At 43.5% G+C, this 21,965-nt stretch overlaps 1 protein-coding gene across 3 annotated transcripts in view; it reads left to right on the forward strand.

Moving 5' to 3' along the window:
* Positions 1-18,308, forward strand: part of lamb4 (laminin, beta 4) — a 43,143-nt gene extending 24,835 nt beyond the window's left edge. The window contains exons 18-34 of one of the 3 annotated variants that reach the window (XM_086209993.1): positions 2,698-2,875; positions 3,320-3,463; positions 3,550-3,781; positions 4,751-4,908; positions 5,150-5,374; positions 5,450-5,667; positions 6,483-6,579; positions 6,658-7,027; positions 8,648-8,811; positions 10,240-10,442; positions 11,006-11,203; positions 11,340-11,484; positions 12,362-12,569; positions 12,941-13,076; positions 13,150-13,320; positions 15,624-15,777; positions 16,974-18,308. In XM_086209993.1, coding sequence (XP_086066119.1) covers positions 2,698-2,875; positions 3,320-3,463; positions 3,550-3,781; positions 4,751-4,908; positions 5,150-5,374; positions 5,450-5,667; positions 6,483-6,579; positions 6,658-7,027; positions 8,648-8,811; positions 10,240-10,442; positions 11,006-11,203; positions 11,340-11,484; positions 12,362-12,569; positions 12,941-13,076; positions 13,150-13,320; positions 15,624-15,777; positions 16,974-17,113 — 3,141 coding nt within the window. In that variant the 3' untranslated portion in view covers positions 17,114-18,308. The remainder of the gene's footprint in view (positions 1-2,697; positions 2,876-3,319; positions 3,464-3,549; positions 3,782-4,750; positions 4,909-5,149; positions 5,375-5,449; positions 5,668-6,482; positions 6,580-6,657; positions 7,028-8,647; positions 8,812-10,239; positions 10,443-11,005; positions 11,204-11,339; positions 11,485-12,361; positions 12,570-12,940; positions 13,077-13,149; positions 13,321-15,623; positions 15,778-16,973) is intronic. The other 2 variants (XM_086209994.1, XM_086209995.1) reach the window with 2 other exon arrangements.
* The last annotated feature ends 3,657 nt before the right edge of the window (positions 18,309-21,965 follow it).

Raw genomic sequence — 21,965 nt, forward strand, 5'->3', positions numbered from 1 at the left:
CAATGCTAACCTCAACACTAGACTCAACCCAAGACTCAATGCTAACCTCAACCCAAGACTCAATGCTAACCTCAACACTAGACTCAACCCAGGACTCAATGCTAACCTGAACACTAGACTCAACCCAAGACTCAGTGCTAACCTGAACACTAGACTCAATGCTAACCTGAACACTAGACTCAACCCAAGACTCAATGCTAACCTCAACACTAACCTCAACCCAAGACTCAATGCTAACCTCAACCCAAGACTCAATGCTAAATTCAACACTAGTCTCAACCCAAGACTCAATGCAAACCTCAACACTAGACTCAACCCAAGACTCAATGCTAACCTCAACCCAAGACTCAGTGCTAACCTCAACCCAAGACTCAGTGCTAACCTCAACACTAGACTCAATGCTAACCTCAACACTAGACTCAACCAAGACTCAATGCTAACCTCAACCCAAGACTCAATGCTAACCTCAACCCTAGACTCAACCCAAGACTCAACCCAAGACTCAATGCTAACCTGAACACTAGACTCAACCCAAGACTCAATGCTAACCTCAACACTAGACTCAACCCAAGACTCAATGCTAACCTCAACACTAGACTCAACTCAAGACTCAATGCTAACCTTAACACTAGACTCAACCCAAGACTCAATGCTAACCTCAACACTAAACTCAACCCAAGACTCAATGCTAACCTCATCCCAAAACTCAATGCTAACCTCAACCCAAGACTCAATGCTAACTTAAACACTAGTCTCAACCCAAGACTCAATGGAAACCTCAACACTAGACTCAACCCAACACTCAATGCTAACCTCAACCCAAGACTCAATGCTAACCTCAACACTAGACTCAACCCAAGACTCAATGCTAACCTCAACACTAGACTCAACCCAAGACTCAGTGCTAACCTCAACCCAAGACTCAATGCTAACCTCAACACTAGACTCAACCCAAGACTCAATGCTAACCTCAACCCAAGACTCAGTGCTAACCTCAGCACTAGACTCAATGCTAACCTCAACACTAGACTCAACCCAAGACTCAATGCTAACCTCAACCCAAGACTCAATGCTAACCTCAACCCTAGACTCAACCCAAGACTCAATGCTAACCTCAACCCAAAACTCAATGCTAACCTCAACCCAAGACTCAATGCTAACCTCAACACTAGACTCAACCCAAGACTCAATGCTAACCTCAACCCAAGACTCAACCCAAGACTCAATGCTAACCTCAGCACTAGACTCAATGCTAACCTCAACACTAGACTCAACCCAAGACTCAATGCTCACCTCAACCCAAAACTCAATGCTTACCTCAACCCAAGACTCAATGCAAACCTCAACACTAGACTCAACCCAAGACTCAATGCTAACCTCAACCCAAGACTCAATGCTAACCTCAACACTAGACTCAACCCAAGACTCAATGCTAACCTCAACACTAGACTCAACCCAAGACTCAGTGCTAACCTGAACACTGGACTCAATGCTAACCTGAACACTAGACTCAACCCAAGACTCAATGCTAACCTCAACCCAAGACTCAATGCTAACCTCAACCCTAGACTCAACCCAAGACTCAGTGCTAACCTCAACCCAAGACTCAATGCTAACCTCAACCCAAGACTCAATGCTAACCTCAACACTAGACTCAACCCAAGACTCAATGCTAACCTCAAACCAAGACTCAGTGCTAACCTCAACACTAGACTTAATGCTAACCTCAACACTAGACTCAACCCAAGACTCAATGCTAACCTCAACCCAAGACTCAATGCTAACCTCAACACTAGACTCAACCCAAGACTCAATGCTAACCTCAACACCAGACTCAACACAAGACTCAGTGCTAACCTCAACCCAAGACTCAACGCTAACCTCAACACTAGACTCAACCCAAGACTCAATGCTAACCTCAACCCAAGACTCAACCCAAGACTCAATGCTATTCTCAACACTAGACTCAACCCAAGACTCAATGCTAACCTCAACACTAGACTCAACCCAAGACTCAATGCTAACCTCAACACTAGACTCAACCCAAGACTCAATGCTAACTTCAACACTAGACTCAACCCAAGACTCAATGCTAACCTCAACACTAACCTCAACCCAAGACTCAATGCTAAACTCAACCCAGGACTCAATTCTAACCTCAACACTAGACTCAATGCTAACCTTAACAGTAGACTCAGTGCTAACCTCAGCCCAAGACTCAATGCTAGACTCAATGCTAGACTCAACACGATAGTCAACCCACTTATCAACGCTAGACTCAATGCTAGACTCAAATTTAGACTCAACCAGAGACTGTCTGGTAGATACGATGCTCGAATCAACCCAAGACTGTATGCTGGAGTCAATGCTAGACTCAACCCCACATTGACACTCAACTTAACCTGAGACTCAACACTAGACTCAGTGCTAGACTCAACATTAGGATCACATGAATGCATCTTACAAGATGTGACTTGAATCAAGCCGAATTCTCCAGCAGGACAAAGGGAGGCAAAGACAGGCAGCCTCACTGACAATTCAACAGTCTAATCCCTCTAACAGTAATCGGCCAGTCACACTTTAGCAAAGACAACAAGTCATAAGCCTATAGCAGAGTGTCAGTGTTGGATTCCTCCATCTGTGAATTGTGGTCAGATGGATTCTGCAATGAATCTTATGGTCCATTAAATCTTTCAGATGGCTTTGATTCCTAGCATCAAATCCATCCACAACTTCTGCTCCCACGGTGACCTGGAGTCATTGCGCCACTTTCGTTGCATTGGATTGGCTGATGAACCTGGCTCACACAAGTCACTGGTGGAAGTATGTGAGGGTCTAGTTGTGGGCTTGTCGGCACATATTTATGGAGCCACCCGTAAGTGTTTTAACATTTTAACATGAATCCAGTGGGGGTGGGGGGTGGTCCACGAATACCTGAACTGGATAAAAAAAAGCTTGTTGCTGTTAGTAATAACTGAGTTTTAACTTTTTGTGTCCAGCTTTAAAAAGAATGTACTAACAGTTAGACATCAAGTGTCAGGTGTCAAATTCCACATAAATATGTTAAATAATGAGCTTTCCTGTATCAGCTCTTCTTCTCTGCTTGCCCCCATTGCAAATTGCTATCACCATCTCTTAGTACTGTGCTGGCCACAATCCTAAGCCTCAGTCCTGTCATTACAAAAATGTTTTACTTTGTCTTCTCTTCCTTGCTGCTTGGGGCATCACTTTGCACATGTCATATGACAAACTGTAATGCCACAACAGTTTTGTCGTGTGTCAGTTCTGCTGTTAATCTCTGTTCTACTGCTGTTGACAGGTTGCGAGTGTAACATGGAGGGTTCCCTTGGACCTTCCTGCAGTAAAATAGGTGGAATCTGTGAATGCAAACCTAATGTGATTGGCCGCTGCTGTGATACATGTGCACCTCTGACCTTTGACTTTGGTTTCGATGGCTGCAAATGTAAGAAACTAGCACAGGACACAGGAACTTCCTCCTACAGCTGCAAACATTTGATACTCTGTCCATGCCGATTTTGTTCCCTGCAGCATGTGAGTGTGACCCCCAGGGCTCAGTGTCACAGCAGTGTGACCCAGTCGGAGGTCAGTGTGCTTGTCGTTCAGAAGTCACAGGCCGTCGCTGTGATCGCTGTCAGGTGGGATTCTGGGCTTTCCCTGTCTGTCAGCCATGTGAATGCAACGGACTGTCGGAAACTTGTGATGAACAAAGTGGAGAGTGTCTGAGCTGCAGGGAAGATGCTACCGGACCACACTGTGACAGGTGGTACCACTAAACACTCTAATGAAAAGTACCAAAGATCCAGGAAAACTCCACCTCCTCATTGTGACTGGTGGTCCTGTAGAGTAGTGGCAAGTGAAACATTGGGAACATGCAATTGGAGCACAAAAAATTAGATCATAAAGATATATTACTTTTTTATGTAGATCTGCTAATGCAGGGGTGCCCAACCATTTTTGAACCAAGATCTACACTTAAAGTTGTCAGTCTGCTGAGATCTGCCACTCCTGTTTCAGCATTGCAAACATACACACAAATACACACACACGTACACACACAACCACATGCACACACAAACACACGCACACACATATAAAAAAAAAAAAAAAAACACACACACAAAATAGAGAACTAAACCAAAGTATGGCCAAATAAGAGGTCATTATCCAAGTAAGACAAGTGGAAATAAATGTACATTTGCCCCTTAGTGGGCCTTCAGGCTCTGAAATGAGGCAGCTAGTTTCTCATCGTCAGAGCACCAGTTGCAGGTTGATAGGTGTTCATCAGTTATTGTGGATCTGTACTTGGACTTAACAGTTTCCATATGGGAGAAAGCAGACTCACACTAACGGGTCAATTCACAAAGGCCTGTCAGCTTCAAAACACATCTTCTGAGGTAGGTTGCAATTTTATTCCACCAGGGGGTCCCAGAACTCTATATTAATGGATACTTCTGCTCTGGATTTGTCATTTGTTTGTCCCAATATAATCTGGTTTTAGAAGCCTTCCCCCTTGAGTTTATGACATGGAAAAATATAATATGGCTGAAAAAAGGAATGTCTCTGATCTGATTAATCTAGTTGATTCTTGACAATTATCACAAGCAGCCGTGAAACACATTCACAAGAAGTTACCTGCTTGAGATTGAGTCAGAATGCATCACCATTGAAATACACTTGAAAAAAAATCAGAATTCTGCTCTGATGACTCACACCTGTGCTATTGATGCAGGTGTGTGGATGGTTACTATGGTAACCCCATCACCAGACAGCCCTGCAAGCCATGTCTATGTCCAGATGTTCAGAGTAGCGGAAGATTCTTTGCCACTTCTTGCCAATATGATCCCAAATCCCTCAGTCTGGCCTGTGAATGCAGGAAAGGGCACACAGGTAAGAGCTACCTCTGATCTCTTTCTCTATTTTCTTTTTTCTTAACTCATCTGAATTAAGGTTTATTCAGGTGAGTTCAAGGGAGCGCAGGTGTGTTTAGGTGAGCTCAGGTGAGTTCAGGTATGTTTAGGTTAGCTCAGGTGAGTTCTGATTTATTCAGGAAATTTCAGGTTTATTCAGGAATTTTCAGATATTTTCAGGCTAATTTGGATGAGTTCAGGTTTTGTTTTGTGGTTTTAAGGTCCACGCTGTGACAGATGCAGCCCTGGTTTCTTTGGTGACTTGATGTTGCCAGGCAGTCGTTGTGAGCAATGCTCCTGCAGTAACAACATTGACCCAGATGACCGCCACGCCTGTAACAGCCTGACAGGAGAATGTCTGCACTGCCTCCACAACACTATGGGACCAAGCTGCCAATACTGCAAACCTGGTTACTATGGCAATGCCCTGGAGCAGGACTGCAGAGGTAATGTGAATTGACTTAACTGTAGAAAGGAACATTTTGTGACTGACCATAGTATATTTGTGATGTATTTCCTAGAATGCTCCTGTGATCGGCGAGGCACTGAGGTGTTTCAGTGTCCTCTTGGAAGTCCCTGTTTCTGTGACAGGACGAGTGGCCAGTGTCCCTGCAGGAGGGGTGTGGTGGGTGTCCTCTGTGATGAATGTGAGGATGGATACTGGAACCTAGATGGAACATCGGGCTGTCAACCCTGCAGCTGTGACCCCGTCAATTCTTTCTCTAATGCTTGCAACAAGGTCAACTAATTTCAGAGAAGCACATCATGACACTGTTCTGTTGTAAATGTTGGTGCCATCCCATCTCTTCACATTTACCTCATGTTCACCTGAATTGTGGTGTGATGTCACTGAGATGAAACATGAATGTCAACGAGAACTTTTTAGGTTCAGTTGTTTCATTTCACATCCAAAAGTAAAGTTGCGAATAGCTGTGGAGAGTCCCTAGCGCTGAACCTCATGAGGATTCTTAATACTTTGTGAGTCAATAATCAGATGATGACCATGTTGGCTACCAACTCGTGTGTGATGACACTGACTCTCAAGGTGTGACAAACCCTGCCATTGATGGGACGAAAGATGGAGAGCAGTTCTCAGATGGGAGTTGCCCTCAAGGCTCAGTGTCCGGACCCTAAGTGAATGGGTAGAAGTAAACAAGAGCTGCACATTCTAGACCAGATGTCTAATTGTGATTATTTCAAATGATAATCCAAAATTATTTATGACATTAGAGGAAATGCGAGTTTTTTCGCCACTATTCTCATTTGCATTGAAAATTCATTCTAATGTTGATGGTGTGACTGTGGGGATCTGAATCAAAGCCATATTCTCTTAAGTTTGTTGAACATGATGTTTAGGCAAGATGCCTTTGCAGTACCTCAGTGTTTTATATAAACAGACTGATTTGGAATGACCCATATTGCAATTGCAATGAAATTTTAATCAATTGTGCTGCGCTACAGTATAGAAGATGAAATGTCCATCAGAACCTCAAGTCCAACTGCTTTAGTACAAAATAATGACCAAGGTTACTGAGACTGCCATCTTGTATCCAGGTGTCTGGCAAGTGTCCCTGTCATCCTGAGTTTGGAGGCAGACAGTGTGACGAATGTGGAGAAAATCATTTTGGGAATCCGGACCTGCAGTGTATCTGTGAGTGAAAACATTTGACCTCTTAGTGCACCACAAGTTTATGTCCTTTAGTTCAATCTCAGTGTATCTTGTCCTCAGCTTGTGACTGTAACTTGGATGGAACCCTGCGTCCTTCATGTGATTCTGAAACTGGTGAATGCATGTGTCGGATTGGTGTCACTGGAATCTTCTGTGACGAGTGTGCCCCTGGTTTCGACTTAACATTCCCGGCCTGTGAGGAGTGCCACACCTGCACCAGCCTCTGGGCTGAAAGTGTCACTGATGTCCAGCGAGCTGCTCAGAGGATGAGAACCTTCATCCCTCACCATAGTGATGACTTACAGCCTGGAAACAATCACAGCTGGCAACAGATGCTAGACATGCACACCAAGCTGGAAGGTCTCACCAACCTGACGTTGCTCTCCCCACTGAAGTTGGAGACAGTGGAGAAACTGTATCTAAAAATGGGGTATGTTCTTTAGGTAGTCTGTTTTTACTGAATCCATTTTTTGTCTTTTCCCCATCTTTCTCTCTTTTTCTGGGAGGATCATGCTATTCCCCCTAGCCTTTGATTGACTAAGGGAGGCATTAGTGCAATAATTAGGATGCAGACTCTCATTTTTTTCCCATGTGGAGACACAGCCAACTGTCTACACAGCTCAACCACGCCGTTTGCAACATGGGGAACCTAATGAAGGGCCCCCATGTTGCTGTGTAGTGTAATAGACCACTGCATTACCTGAATGTCCTTCTGGTCATTTCTTAAAGGGTTCAGTATGTAGCTAATATGAATAAGCTAGTGCCTCATATTTCACAGTCCGAGGCAACAGGGAGCAGTGGCTTCAAATAAGGTTGGAATGACCACCTCCATTGTAAGAAAGAGGGGGAATGGTCCAATCTCCGGGGCAGAAGTTGTTGAGCCAGCGAAGCCACTCCGGGGTAGCAGAGCTCCGGGGGTGGATGAGATCAGCCCTGGGTATCTCAAGGCTCTGGATGTTGTGGGGCTGTCTTGGTTGACACGTCTCTGCAACATTGCGCGGATATCGGGGGCGGTGCCTTTGGAGTGGCAGACCAGGGTGGTGGTCTCCATCTTTAAGAGAGGAGACCAGAGGGGTGTTCCAGCTCTCGGGGGATCACACTGCTCAGCCTCCCTGGAACGGTCTACACCAGGGTACTGGAGAGGAGGGTCAGGGCGGTAGTCGAACCTCAGATCGAGGAGGAGTTGTGTGGTTTCCGTCCCGGCCGTGGAACCATGGATCAGCTCTCCACCCTCGCTAGGGTGCTGCAGGTGGCATGGGAGTTTGCCCAACCAGTCCACATATGTTTTGTTGATCTGGAGAAGGCTTATGACCGTGTTCCCAGGAGCACCTGTGGGGGGTACTCAGGGAGAATGGGGTGGATGGCCCCTTACAAAGGGCCGTTCAGTCTTTTTATCAGAGGAGTGAGAGTCTGGTTTGCGTTGTTGGCAGTAAGTCGGAGCACCATCCAGCACCATTCCCAGGGACTCTCGAAAGGGTGGGTACTCTGAACTGCTGTTCGGCTCATAAGCGCAGACAACAGTCAGGACTCGTTCCCTGACCCGAAGGCGCAGGGAAGCAACCCTCTTGTCCACCATGTAAACCCCAACGTACAGGCAAAGAGTCTGGGGGCTATCAAAAATCCCACCCTGGCCCGCTATCTATCTGTCTACACATACAGTATATAAAAGTTGTTAGAGAAATAAATACTTCCAAAAGTAGAAAGTACCTGAATATTCTACTTAAGTGCAGTAACAAAGTATTTGTATTCCGTAACTTGCCATCTCCGACATGATTCAAACAACATCAAGAAACATTGCCCCCTCATTACATTGCACGGTACTGTGGAGCAGTTGCCCAAGTTGAGTATAAAACATGCTGTTTGATTTGTCACCAAAATCATGAAATCATCTTTCTTCTGTAATAATGATGATTTGAAACCTGGTTATTTTACATTTAAATTTGAGGCCTTTGGCTCTTTTTTCACCTGGACGGTCTCACACCAATATGAACTTAATTTTTTGATGATAACCTATGGTTTATTGATTTGGAACCTCTTCATACATTGTCAGGAAGCTGAGAGACTATGTTGACCCAAACAAGATTGTGATCAACCCAACGCCACTCCTCAGTGCTGAAATCAACGATATTCATCATAATTTCCAGAAGCTGTTGAAAAACTTGAAGGAGAAACTTGCAAAGGGTCCCGAAGATGATGAAGATGAGGACCCAGAAGGTACAGAGGTGTTCTCCTTGATTTCATTTCACCTCTCTCCACTTCTCCTTATGTGGTTCATGTTCAGATGGGGGTGCTTTTGAATAGTCAGTTTATCTCAGAGGAGTTCTATCTGAGTCCTGTGACTGAGAGGTGTCTGTGTAGCGGCCATGATCGGAGCGGCTGGAACTCTCTAGAACTCTCAGGAAGGAGCTCAAGCTTCCTCTGTTAGCTCTTCTGTTAGCATCGATAAACCAGAGTGTCTTCCTGCTGTTGTTAACATTTCCATGTTTCTTACATTCTGTGTTATAAACTGTTGTCTTGTCTGTACCAACATCTCCTGCACGTCTGTCCTTCCTGGGTGAGGGATCCTCCTCCCCTCCTCACCCTGAGGTTTCTCCCATTTTTCCCTGTTAAAGGTTTTCTATGGAGTTTCTCCTCAGTCGATGTGAGGCTCTGAGGGCAGAGGATGTTCTTATGATGCCATGTGAAGCCCTTTCAGACAAACTGTTTGTAAAAATGGGCTCTACAAATAAAATTGCCTTGCCTTGCCAGTTGGCCCAATTCCTTGCTTCAGCAGCTCTGACAGTGATGCACCACTCAACTGTTCACCACAACAATCAATCAGCACCGTCAGATATGTTTTAGTCTTCAGGGAGGATTTGTTCTTCCGGTTTGATTGAACAGCGCCAACAAATTAAAGCTGCAGTTCTCGTTCTACTGCTCATGTCCAAGAACATCTGCTGTTGCTTGCATGGACACGTGTAGAAGGACTTTAGCAGCCTCTCTGGTCCTGACATGACATCAGCCACCAGGAACCAATCAACTGTTAGGAGGACGGCTGCTGGGCGGTGTGTCAGAGGTGTCAATCATCATGAATATTGAGGCTGCCTGGAGCTGCTGGATCCTCTTGCTGCTGCACACGTTTCCTACATACATGAAGATTATAGACGAGTTGATCTCTTATCACCTGCTAGCACGCTGCTGCGCTTCAACTCTCAGCTATGCTAGCAACATATCGATATTACCATGGCAACCAGCGAATGCTGCCACTGAGAAAGATGCTATGATGTCATACGAGATTTGTAGAATTACACACGTCAATTGTTTCCTGCAGTAATAACTGGGATAGATATAACTGACAAAAGGGAGAGCAAACATTCTCAGTGTGACATCATTTCCTGTCACCTTTGTGATTGACAGTTGTTATTTCAAGTTCAGCCTCAGGATTGGAGTTTTACTTTCTCTACAATTAAAGTGAAGAATCTAATAGGGCCTTTCTGTAGTCCACCAGAACGCTTTAGTTTTATGACTTTGGTTAGTGAGAGCAGTCAGATTCTCTCAGAACCGCTGGCACTCTACTGTCTCCTCATGAATTCTCATATCCATGGAGGAGGAGATGAGAGGGGCTTTTTGAACACACCCTCTTCTTCTTCTTCTGTGCTTCAGAACTGATGGGTGAGATCCAGAAGCTTCATGAAGTTTTCCTGTCATATGAAAAGAGGGCAATGAATGCTACTAATGCCCTGGAGGACTCCATGGACATTAGACAACATGTGAAAGACAAACTGAGCATGTGCAGCAGCAGTGGTGACATGTCACCTCTTGAGATGAAGATCAAAGCTCTTAGTGGGGTCGACTTGAACAGAAAGGTGAGCCTTCCCTTGCAGTCACATGGTTATTAAGGAGAACCTGATATTGATTCCCACACTTTGATTGGTTTCAGTCTTCCAAAACTTTCCAAACATGGGGCTTTTATATATAAATGGCTACAAAGGAGACAGAAAGGGGCAGACGTGGATGTCACATGTGTTTCACTTGTTACAGCCTCACAATGACAAAGATGAGAGAACTGCTCTTAACTGGGTGAGGCAGGTGTGGAATATAATGTGAAGCCACTCAGACAGAATGTTTGCCTCCTCTCACACTTCCTGTATCATCTTATGTAGTGTTATGCCCATGAAGTATTCATTGAGATCCACCTGTGTCTGTAGCAGTGAAACTCATGGCTGAGGTGCTGTGCTGATGACATCAGTGATGGTAGTTAGAACTTTCACCTGATTGCGCCATTGACTGAATTAGCCCAAAGGCAAAAGAATAGAATTATTCATTTTTTTTAAGTTGAATGTTAGAACTTCAGATCACTGTTGAGTTAGTTGGCACCTGACCACTCTATCAAGCACATAACTGAAGATGGTGTTTCTCTCTGAGGCAGATCTGTGGAGGACCAGGAGCAGAAGACTGTTCTGGGTGTGGTGGTGCACTCTGTCGTCTGTCTCTGGGACGACGGAAGTGTGGAGGTCTGAACTGTGACGGCATCCTTCCTCTCAGTCTAAACGCTTCTAAGACAGCAGAACGAGTGGGAAACCAGCTCTCCTCACTCCCACACAGACTCCAGGAGTCCAGAAACAAGGCAGGTTTTCACTGGGAGCACTGGTTTTGGACTGGTGTATAAAACCAGTGAATCTCCACCTTCTTTGAAATGATATCATGCTGACTCTATGAATACATGAACTTGACTTTAATATAAGTTTCTTTTGGTTCATCAGATCACTGATACCAAACAAATGGCTCAGGACACCAAAGGCCTGACCAAACACCTCCTGGAGCGCATCAACAACAACATGAGCACCTTTGAAAGAGACAAGAGCAAAACCAAGGAGCTCATCCAACGTGTCAAAGACCACCTGATGGGTCTGTATCAGATCGACATGAGACATTCACTCCTTTGCACATGTTCAAGTCACATCATTTTTTCTTCCTGTCCCAAGTAAAGCAGCAAATGTGAACTAATTTTTGGATTTCCATCTTATGTCAGGCTTTGAGATCCAGCATTGTTTATCAGTGGTAGGGTTTCTCAACCTCTGACAAGTGACAGGAAGTTGAAAACAAAGTGACAGGAAGTTGAAAACAAAGTGACAGGCAGTTGAAAACAAAGTGACAGGAAGTTGAAAACAAAGTGACAGGAAGTTGAAAACATGCCATGCTGTCACTACAGCCAGCAAAAATATGTTCAGCAACTTCCTTGAGTCTCTTAGTGGACAGGCTCCACCCACTGATGTTTGGTTGGTTGGATGAAAGCAAGCGTTGCCTCCTTCAACAAGCTGACATGAAAAAGTCGAGAGTTCACTAGGAAGCTTGTGTCATATATATTTGCTTGTTTTTTTTCCTAAATCAGGTCCTTGTTACCATGACTTGTAAAAAGGGACTATTTTGGTAATAAGACCCATTGTCAGATATTTCCTGTTACAGCATTTCTCAGGTAACAAGCTTTGTTTTATATCAGCATTGACTCGTCCCACCCAGGTAATGAGAAAAACCCGCCTTTAAAGATTCATGACATACTCTCCCTAAAGTCACATGCCTGGCAACACAAGTAGTGTAGATTCATCTCCAGATTTGATTTTTTTTTTTAATCTGCCCAGGGACCACCCATGCCAATTAGCTTTTATTTAATTCAGATGCTGCAATTTCTTTCAATTATGTATTCCCCAGGTAAAAATAGATCATTTATTCATAATTGGGAATGTTCTTCAATCAAGACTCAGTGACAAAGTTCTTGATTCAACAGATGAAATGGTTCTTCCTTGGGACATTGAGAAAATGGCACAAGCAGTACTGGACATCAAGCTGCCGCAGTCACCTGATCAGATTCGCTCCATGATCACCAACATCAACGGTCTGCTGACCAATGTCACCAACTTCCAGGGTGACCTGAAGGACCTGGAGGAACATGCCAAGACTAGCAAAGACCTGCTTCAACAAGCCAGAGAGCTTAGGTTAGTGGAAACATTCAACTTTGACCAAAACACTGACGGTAACTCAGCATTTGTTCAACTATGACACCTTTATACACTGAATATTTGCTTTATGTTACACTGAGTTTCAGTTGAGATTCATTGTGCAAATAATTGTAAATGCACCTTTTTTGTTTTTTTATTTTGTGTTTAGGTCTCAAAACCCAGAGTTTAGGTCTTGTGATTTGATTTAAAGATTGAAGACTTACTTCAAACTGGCAGTACAAGGACTTAGTGCTACGTCTGCTATAGATCACCTGAGAAGATTCCAGCTGACCTTTCTGGGGGACCAGTAAAGCACGAACTTGCTCACTCTCTGAAAAACTCATTCTCTGTTGTTTTCCTTTATTCAGGGGCCAACTGAATAACATTGATGTGACGGAGATAAGCAGAGACATATATGTTGCAGAGAAAGCTCAGGACAAAGCCAATGATGACTTGGAGACAGCCAGCCAATCCAGAGACATTGCCAAAGACATACTCCAACAAGTAGAGATAAAAATTTATCTCATGGAGCAACAGTCGATGTGATGTCAGCATTTAAACATGTTTTTGTCCTCAGATGAATGACACACTGGACGATGTTGATTCAAAGCTGGGGAGACGTCAGCAGGAAAAGATGTTGAACAACATTGAATCCCTGAAGAGGAAAAGTGAAGACAACCGAGAGCAGGCCAGAGAGGCCAGAGAGGCTGCAGAATCAGCCTCAAGCGAAGCTGCTGGGACACAGGCGGTCAGTTGGAATTATAAGAACATCATGGACCATCTTAGGTGCCACCTTGGGCCCCTTAATGCCCGCTATCATTGGGACAAATATATTTAGGAATGCAGTAACTATCTGCCTTACCACAGGATGTTCACACCAATTTCTTTTGTAATGATTCCTGAAACAATCACCTACAGACAAATAAATTCGTTTTTTTTCTTTACAAAAAGTCCTAGGTTATGTTGTAGTGTGACCTTAAAAATAACCAAAATGCAGAACTTTCTTAATGTCTTTGAAAGGCTTGGGTAACCCATGAGCTTTACAGAGCCTTTAGAGAATATTACCAAAGAATGGTACTTAGTACTTGTGTTAACTCTTTCCCTGCCACTGGCGAGATTTTCTGGAAATTGGTGTTATGTCTGTCATGTGGTAGTGGGCCCTGCTGCACAGATTGAAACAGAATACTACATGAAGTATTTCAAAACCAAGTGAACAAGAGGCCCAGCAACCAGAGGACTCAGCAAATAGATGGATGTTGTGGTTCTCCTGGGGGCCTTTGGTGCTGCACCAGGCCCACATAGAAGCCCTTTAGAGGGTCAAAGGAGGAGGGTGGGTATTTTAGAGGTGAACTACTTTACTACTGTCATTGTCTACAATCAAACTAACCAGATGGGAGTGAGGAAAAACCCTCAACGCAAATTAATATAAATGTCAAATCAACTTTAAAAACTTTTTTTTCATAATTTATTCAGAGGAAAGTCACTGAAATGGCCCTGAGCTTATTCACACCTGAAGCTGTACAGTACATCTTCTGCCACTGGAACAGTCAAGGTCAGGGGTCATGCTCAGGGGCATCTTATACCCCTTTCACACTGCAACAAAAACGTGGGTCAACATGGGTTTTTCGGCACTCTGAAAGGGTCGACTCGGCATTTTGACCCGCATCAACCGACCCTCCAAGCGACCCGGGTGTTTAGCGGCTCGGCTCGGCTCGCCTGCAGTGTGAAAAAGGCAACCCGCATCATCTCAGGTTTCCTGCGACCTTCCTGTCTCATCCTGATTTTGTTACTGTGCCGCCTGTCAGGCTTCACCTGTAGCTTCTCCGGCTCCCTTCCAGACGAGCCAAAAACTCCATCCTCCTTCACTGCGCTCGGACATTTTCCAATCTGTGCTGAGTTTGTTTGCTTTGCAAAAGAGACAACATTGCAATGCACGCAACAACAACGCTAACGTTTGACTCGGCGATGTCCACAATGTCGTTTGTTCACCTCTTTATGTGAAATGATGACGTTGTCAGCGCGATGACGTACGAGAGAGAAAAAAACAGGCATGCAGCCCTCACAGCGGGACTTCAGACCCGGGTCTTCTGGAAGCTTGAATGCGCCCTGATGCCGAGCAAATGTGGGTCCAAAAACCCACACTGACACGCATTTTTCAGTGTAAAGGGGTATTAGTGGTGGTAATAATGGTGAGGCCAGCTTCATCACTCTTCCTACCTGAGGTTACCCTGCTGGTTCAGGGGATTGAACTGGCGACCCTCCAGTCATGAGCATAGTTCTTCAACCTAAAAGACTGGACGAAATTGCAATGACAATAAAGCAGGGGTGTCCAAACTGGTCCAGTAAAGGGCCGGTGTGGCTGCAGGTTTTCATTCCAACCAAGCAAAAGCAACACCTGATCCAACCAATGAGCTGTGTGGACACAGCTTGGTTGATTTAAGTAGATTCAGGTGTTGCTTTTGTTCAGTTGGAATGAAAACCTGCAGCCACACCGGCCCTTTACTGGACCAGTTTGACACCCCTGCAATAAAGTCTTCACTCTTTCTCCTGATAAGTTTCTTTTAATATCATAATCATAGCTCAAAATAATAAAGGAGTCTTGAAAGCTGAGGGAAAATGCTCAAAAACATTGGGGGTGGCTGCAACTTTTTGTAAAAGATTTTGTTGGGGAAAAAGTCAATGTGCTTTAATCAGTTCAACAGATTTTTCCTTATAAACGAAAGCATCAGATCTTTCACCTAATATTTCTCAGCAATCCTTGATCTGTATTTATGTTCAGAAGTCAGGGGTCATCATAGGCTCTTTACATTTATTGATAAAAACATAGCAACATTATCTTAAGTGGTATATACAGTACATGTTATTCATTAAAATTCTCAAAATGAAATTGGTTAAAATCATATTTTATCTCTAGGAGAGTTGATCTAAGAATTCCTGATGATGTTAAAGATTAACGAGCTTTGGCCCCCATGTTGCTATTATAGTGGAAGCCTGTCAGGTTACCTGAAGGGCGGTTGTCGTGGTTACCTATTCATCCTGTCTCACCCACAGCAGCTGGACAATGTGATGGAGCAGTTTGCCCTCTTGAAGCAGAAACACTCCAACCAGACAGTTCAGGGTGAAGCCGGAAAACGACTCAAGAAGATTGTGGATGAGGCAGAGACCATGACGAGACAAATGGAGGACAAGCTGCAGTTCATACAAGGTACTATTCAACTTTATTAATACTAGGGGTGTTACCAAATTTCGCGTTATGAAATTTCACAAAATAAAAAATGACGGAATAAAATTCAAAGACGCACAAAATAAAAATCAATGTAAAAACAAACACAAAGCGAAGCGGCACTGCGCACCACTAGACTGATGATTTTTTACCTTCTGGCCTACTGTATACACACATTACAAGAAGAAGCAGCCAAAAAATTGTTCCTAATTGGAGGAAGACAAGGTGGAACAAGTAGCGGACGCTCCCTCTTCAAACACATCGGTTGTGTGGACTTATTTTGGCTTCCCATGTTAAGTGTAGACGAGGCAGCGGTGAGATGGCGGTGGATGAAACCAAAGCGGTGGTCAAACGATGAGGGTCCACAACAGCGTAGCCTGGGCGAGCACTGCTAGCACGATAGAAGGACAGTGCTGCAGCTCCCTGAGCTCAGACGTTCTAGATCCTGATGAGACTGCAGCCCTGAGCACCACTGGAGGTTTGTTCTCCTTCCATCAGGAATGGAGTCGTCCTCATTGTTCACAACAAAGCACTTTTTATTGAAGTTTTATGTTTGGATTTGCATTGAAGTCTAAATAAGAGAAAAGACAAATATTTAGTTTTTTCAAAGAGCATTTTATTTTGTAGGGACGCAGTAATAACTGGTATGTCTGCATATTAAGGAAGAAAATAAAGAAGGTTTGATTTTTGCATTTCTGATTTTTGATTTTCTTTAATCTTTATTTCGTATTGTGAGTATTTTGTATCATGAGCCCTGTTTCGTATCGTTTTGTGAGTTGACTACTTCGTTGCACCTCTCATTAATACTATTAGTGCTATCATTCAGGTCATCCCCTGATGTCTCACCAACAGGAATAACTCATTGATTGCAATGCCTGTTGCTATGTTACCTATATGCTTTGTCCATTTCTGTTATTGTTTATGCTTTTATGAAGCTATGATTGTTCTTCTACCACACATAAGACCCCTGTGACATCAACAGTGAAAAAGGGATTTTATTGCCCAACAAATATTTATATGGCTGTACTGAACTTTTGTCCATTTCTTGGACAATCCTTAATAATCAGCACTGGCAGAGGTGTTGTCTGCAGTAATAGTGTAGTACTTAGGACTAGACTGCTTGTGGGTTCTAGATTAAGTGGACAGTGTGTGTTGAGAACTCATGTTCTTGTTCTCAGATGTGGAGAAGAAGATCCAGCAGTTGATCTCAACCAAACAGGAAAAGGAAGCTGAAGTCGCCATGTTGCTGGAGATGGCAGATTCACTCCGGCAGGAAATCTCTGACCGAGCTGCCGGATACACCAGCTGCTCCTCCTAAAGTATTCCTGTGGTTCTCCTCCTCCTCCTCTTATGGTGCTATAAGTATGGAGTATGGAGACTAAACCGTCTTCTTCCTGTTGTCTCAGAAAGACAACAAATTTTAGACTGTGTCCACACAGAAACTTACTTCTTAACCATTTGAACACATAAATTACATGATAAAGGAAATAGTGGCGCCACAGGGTTTGCGACAAGTGCCCTGATGAGGATGTATGCTGATGACTCATTCATGTATCTGCCTAAATCTGCGAAGCTGCAATTGATCCCTTTACCAGAAACACTAAAACTACAAAATCCATCTGTTTCACTATGAGAAGTTAACAATAGCAGTTGGAAATATAACAAAGATACCATCTTTAGCCAAACTTTGTCTTTGACATTGAAAAGAAAAGATTTGTAAAACAAGCCAGGTCACCAGGAGCTGTCTGAAGGGTTAACCAGCTGCTCAAATGCCTCTAGTACTTTTCTGGTAGTGTAAAGTACAAAGATAGCATGTTCTTGCTAGGAGCCCTGTTGAATTTACTGAAATGATATTTTGGGAACATCAGAGGGAACATCTCAATTATTAAAATCTCCATGTCTTACTGGGGAACTTTTCATTAAAAAAAAAAGGTTAAAATTGAACTGTTTTATGACCTAGTGAGAATTATATGGGAACATTTTCTTTGAGTCCCACAAGTCTTCTTTATATGTAGCAGTGAACATAAAATAACGTAAATGGAATGGTCCCCTAACATCTTGTAAAGAACATTGAACTGCAGGGTAATAATTATTTAAAAAATGATGTTGTAAAAAAACACTCCTAAGAATTCTGTAAAGCTTTGCAATATATGTCATTTACAGAACATTAAGAGAACATTACTCAAGGATTAGAGTCTGTTAATCATGGTTCCCTCTGCTGTTAAAGTAGCAAACTCATGGAAGTTGCTTCCTGGTTGTTTGAAGGTACCAAGGTCACCACTTTGAAGATCACTGCAAGCTCTAGCTCATGTCAGAGGTCAAGGTCCTTCTGGCTGAAACACAGACACATTTTAAAACACTAAATGCAGACTGGATACAAGTTTCTTACACGTCTTAACTCAGTCATATTTTCACAATTGTCAACTGCCTGTTTAAGATCTGTAAACACAGTTTGTCTTTATGAACTGAAGTACTCTTATGTCTAAACTCTGTAATCCTACACATATCCAGTATAGTATGTTTTTAAATAAAGATATTTGAAGTAAATCAGCAGTGTTGGCATCTGTATTCATCATAATACATAGTCAGTTTTGGATTTCTTTCTAAAAGTCTTCTGAATTTAAGACAGTCATGCAAATATAAGAACTCGGTTCAGTATGCAAATTGTACATATTATGTCTTTGCACAGGTGTATGTATTTTCTATTATTTATGTTTATGTTATGTCTATGTTTCTTCTGCTCATTCCATGAGTGACACCAACTGCTGGAGTCAAATTCCTTGTATGTTGTGAACATACTTGGCCAGTAAAACTCAGTCTGATTCTGATTCTGAAATGCATCAAACTCTGCGCTGACGTTACATCGGAAATACAAAAAAGCTAAGAAAGTTGTCAATATTTGTAATCACTTTGATGTTACAAGGTAAATCTTATGTCACGCTTGCATACTTTATGTATTCATTCACGTTTATTATCTTTTATGATTTATATGTTTATGATAAATTATTTGCTTATTTTTTCAAAAACTTGCTTGAGCTGATTTGTGTTCTCAGGATATTTTACAATGTGATTCTCTCCATACTATTATTTCTTCCCCATTATTTGTTTGTTTATTGATGTGTGGTCTTTGCACTGTTTGACGTACAGAGGACAAAAAAACAACCTTGAAGGTCCTTCGCCATAATGGTGAGTCGTAAGGGTTGTTGTGGTGTGGTCTCTGTGTGAAAGGCTCTGATTCCCAGAGTTCCGCTCACACAGAGACTGGTTCCTGTGAGACAGTTGGTGACAGCGGCATAAGAGTGATGCACCCATGATGTTTGAAGAGAGGATACAAAGTTGTTGGTGCAAGTGAGGTTATGTCCACTGTCGTGGAGCAAAACATAACTGTGTGTGTGTGTGTGTGTGTGTGTGTGTGTGTGTGTGTGTGTGTGTGTGTGTGTGTGGTTTCCTTTGATCTGTTAATGTTTGTTCTCAGACGGATGAGCTGCTGGTCTCTGCAGGTCGTCACACGTTCACAGTCATTACATTACCCACAATGCAGCAGGGCTCTTTGACATGAATGAGTCTTTAGTAGATGTTCAGGTGGGGGCTGTATACACACACACACACACACACACACACACACACACACACACACACACACACACACACACACACACCTCCTCCCCCTCGGTTAAACCTCAGTAATCTCGCAGGGACAAAGAGTGTGTGTGTGTGTGTGTGTGTGTGTGTGTGTGTGTGTGTGTGTGTGTGTGTGTGAGAGAGAGAGAGAGAGACTGAGACTGGGGGAGTTACGCATCTGTTTGTCTGTAAATTAAATCACTCAGGAGATGAGGAAGCTTTGAGTTCAGAGTAAAACTGAGTCAGTGGGCATCAGAGGACATGAAGGTGCTTGGGGGGGGTTGGGGTCTTCTCCACCTGGAAAAATGCAGACCGATCAGCCAAATCAGTAGAAACCTTTTCATCTCTTGATGTAAAACTCTACTTTGTCTCTGGACACCCCTGAAATCTCTAAAGAGATCAGAACCAACCAATTGAGTCGACAAAAAAAATCCTGCAGGCACATCATTTGTGCTGGACTAGTTTTATTTGAAAAGTTTGGCAGGAAGTGGCTTTTCATCCAAAACTGGTGTTTCTGGTGTGTCAGTGTGGGCGGGATCTGAGAACGCTCAGGTCGATGGTGGGGGGGGGCTACAGGAAACTAAAATAAATTGAAATGACTTGACTTGACTTGACAAATTGACTTGGATAGAATATCCAAAAGTTCTTTAAACTATTTTTATTGAAAGAACACAAAAGGTTCTAAACCTCGGGTAACAAATACCTTTTTCACACTGAAAAAAACACGTGTCAACGCGGGTCCAAAAACCCGCGTTTGCTCGGCATCAGGCCACATTCAAGCTTCCAGAGACTCAGGTCTGAGCTCCCACTGTGAGGCTGCATGCCTGTGTTTTTCTCTCTCCACATCATCGTGCTGACGTCATCATTTCACGTAAACGTGTGCTGGAACACTGAGAGGTAAACAAACAACATTGTGGACGTCGCCGAGTGGAACGTTAGCATTGTCGTTGCGTGCATTGCAATGTTGTCACTTCTGCAAAGCAGACAAACTCAGCGCAGATGGAAAATGTCTGAGCGCCAAAGCAGTGAAGGAGGATGGAGTTTTTGGCTCGTCTGGAAGGGAGCCGGAGAAGCTACAGGTGAAGCCTGACAGGCGGCACAGAGACAAAATCAGGATGAGACAGGAAGGTCGCAGGAAACCTGAGATGATGCAGGTTGCCTTTTTCACACTGCAGGCGAGCCAAGCCGAGCTGAGCCTCTAAACACCCGGGTCGCTTGGAGGGTCGGTTGACGCGGGTCGAAATGACGAGTCAACCCTTTCAGAGTGCCGAAAAACCCATGTTGACCCACGTTTTTGGTGCAGTGTGAAAGGGGCTTTACTCTGGTCTTGTCAATTTACATAGGAATTCTGGAAAGATTTTGATGACTACATAACAGACGAGATCTTCCCAGATTTTGTTTCTGTTATGGGAATGCTATCCTAGGATGTTTAGTGTAGCAAGAAAAAGGTGCTAATGCATATTTTTCTTATCAATCTAATATTACTACTTTGCGAATTCCATATTCCTAAATGTAAATATACAAGCCAAAACCCTGATTCTTTGTTTTAGTAAAGAAAATAAAACAATATATATCTTTAACGGAGTCCTCAAAACACATGAAAGCCATATAAACAGTCTTAAGTTTTTTTAAGGGTTAAGGGTTGTTGTGGTGTGGTCTCTGTGTGAAAGGCTCTGATTCCCAGAGTTCCGCTCACACAGAGACTGGTTCCTGTGAGACAGTTGGTGACAGCGGCATAAGAGTGATGCACCCATGATGTTTGAAGAGAGGATACAAAGTTGTTGGTGCAAGTGAGGTTATGTCCACTGTCGTGGAGCAAAACATAACTGTGTGTGTGTGTGTGTGTGTGTGTGTGTGTGTGTGTGTGTGTGTGTGTGTGTGTGTGGTTTCCTTTGATCTGTTAATGTTTGTTCTCAGACGGATGAGCTGCTGGTCTCTGCAGGTCATCACACGTTCACAGTCATTACATTACCCACAATGCAGCAGGGCTCTTTGACATGAATGAGTCTTTAGTAGATGTTCAGGTGGGGGCTGTACACACACACACACACACACACACACACACACACACACACACACACACACACACACACACACCTCCTCCCCCTCAATTAAACCTCAGTAATCTCACTTGCAGGGACAAAGAGTGTGTGTGTGTGTGTGTGTGTGAGAGAGAGAGACTGAGACTGGGGGAGTTACGCATCTGTTTGTCTGTAAATTAAATAACTCAGGAGGTGAGGAAGCTTTGAGTTCAGTGGGCATCAGAGGACATGAAGGTGCTTGGGGGGGTTGGGGTCTTCTCCACCTGGAAAAATGCAGACCGATCAGCCAAATCAGTAGAAACCTTTTCATCTCTCGATGTAAAACTCTACTTTGTCTCTGGACACCCCTGAAATCTCTAAAGAGATCAGAACCAACCAATTGAGTCGACAAAAAAAAATCCTGCAGGCACATCATTTGTGCTGGACTAGTTTTATTTGTAAAGTTTGGCAGGAAGTGGCTTTTCATCCAAAACTGGTGTTTCTGGTGTGTCAGTGTGGGCGGGATCT

The sequence above is a fragment of the Aulostomus chinensis genome, chromosome 7 (assembly GCF_037954235.1).
Source record: "Aulostomus chinensis isolate RoL2024-O1b breed Wild chromosome 7, RoL_Achi_v1.0, whole genome shotgun sequence".
Taxonomy (NCBI): domain Eukaryota; kingdom Metazoa; phylum Chordata; class Actinopteri; order Syngnathiformes; family Aulostomidae; genus Aulostomus; species Aulostomus chinensis.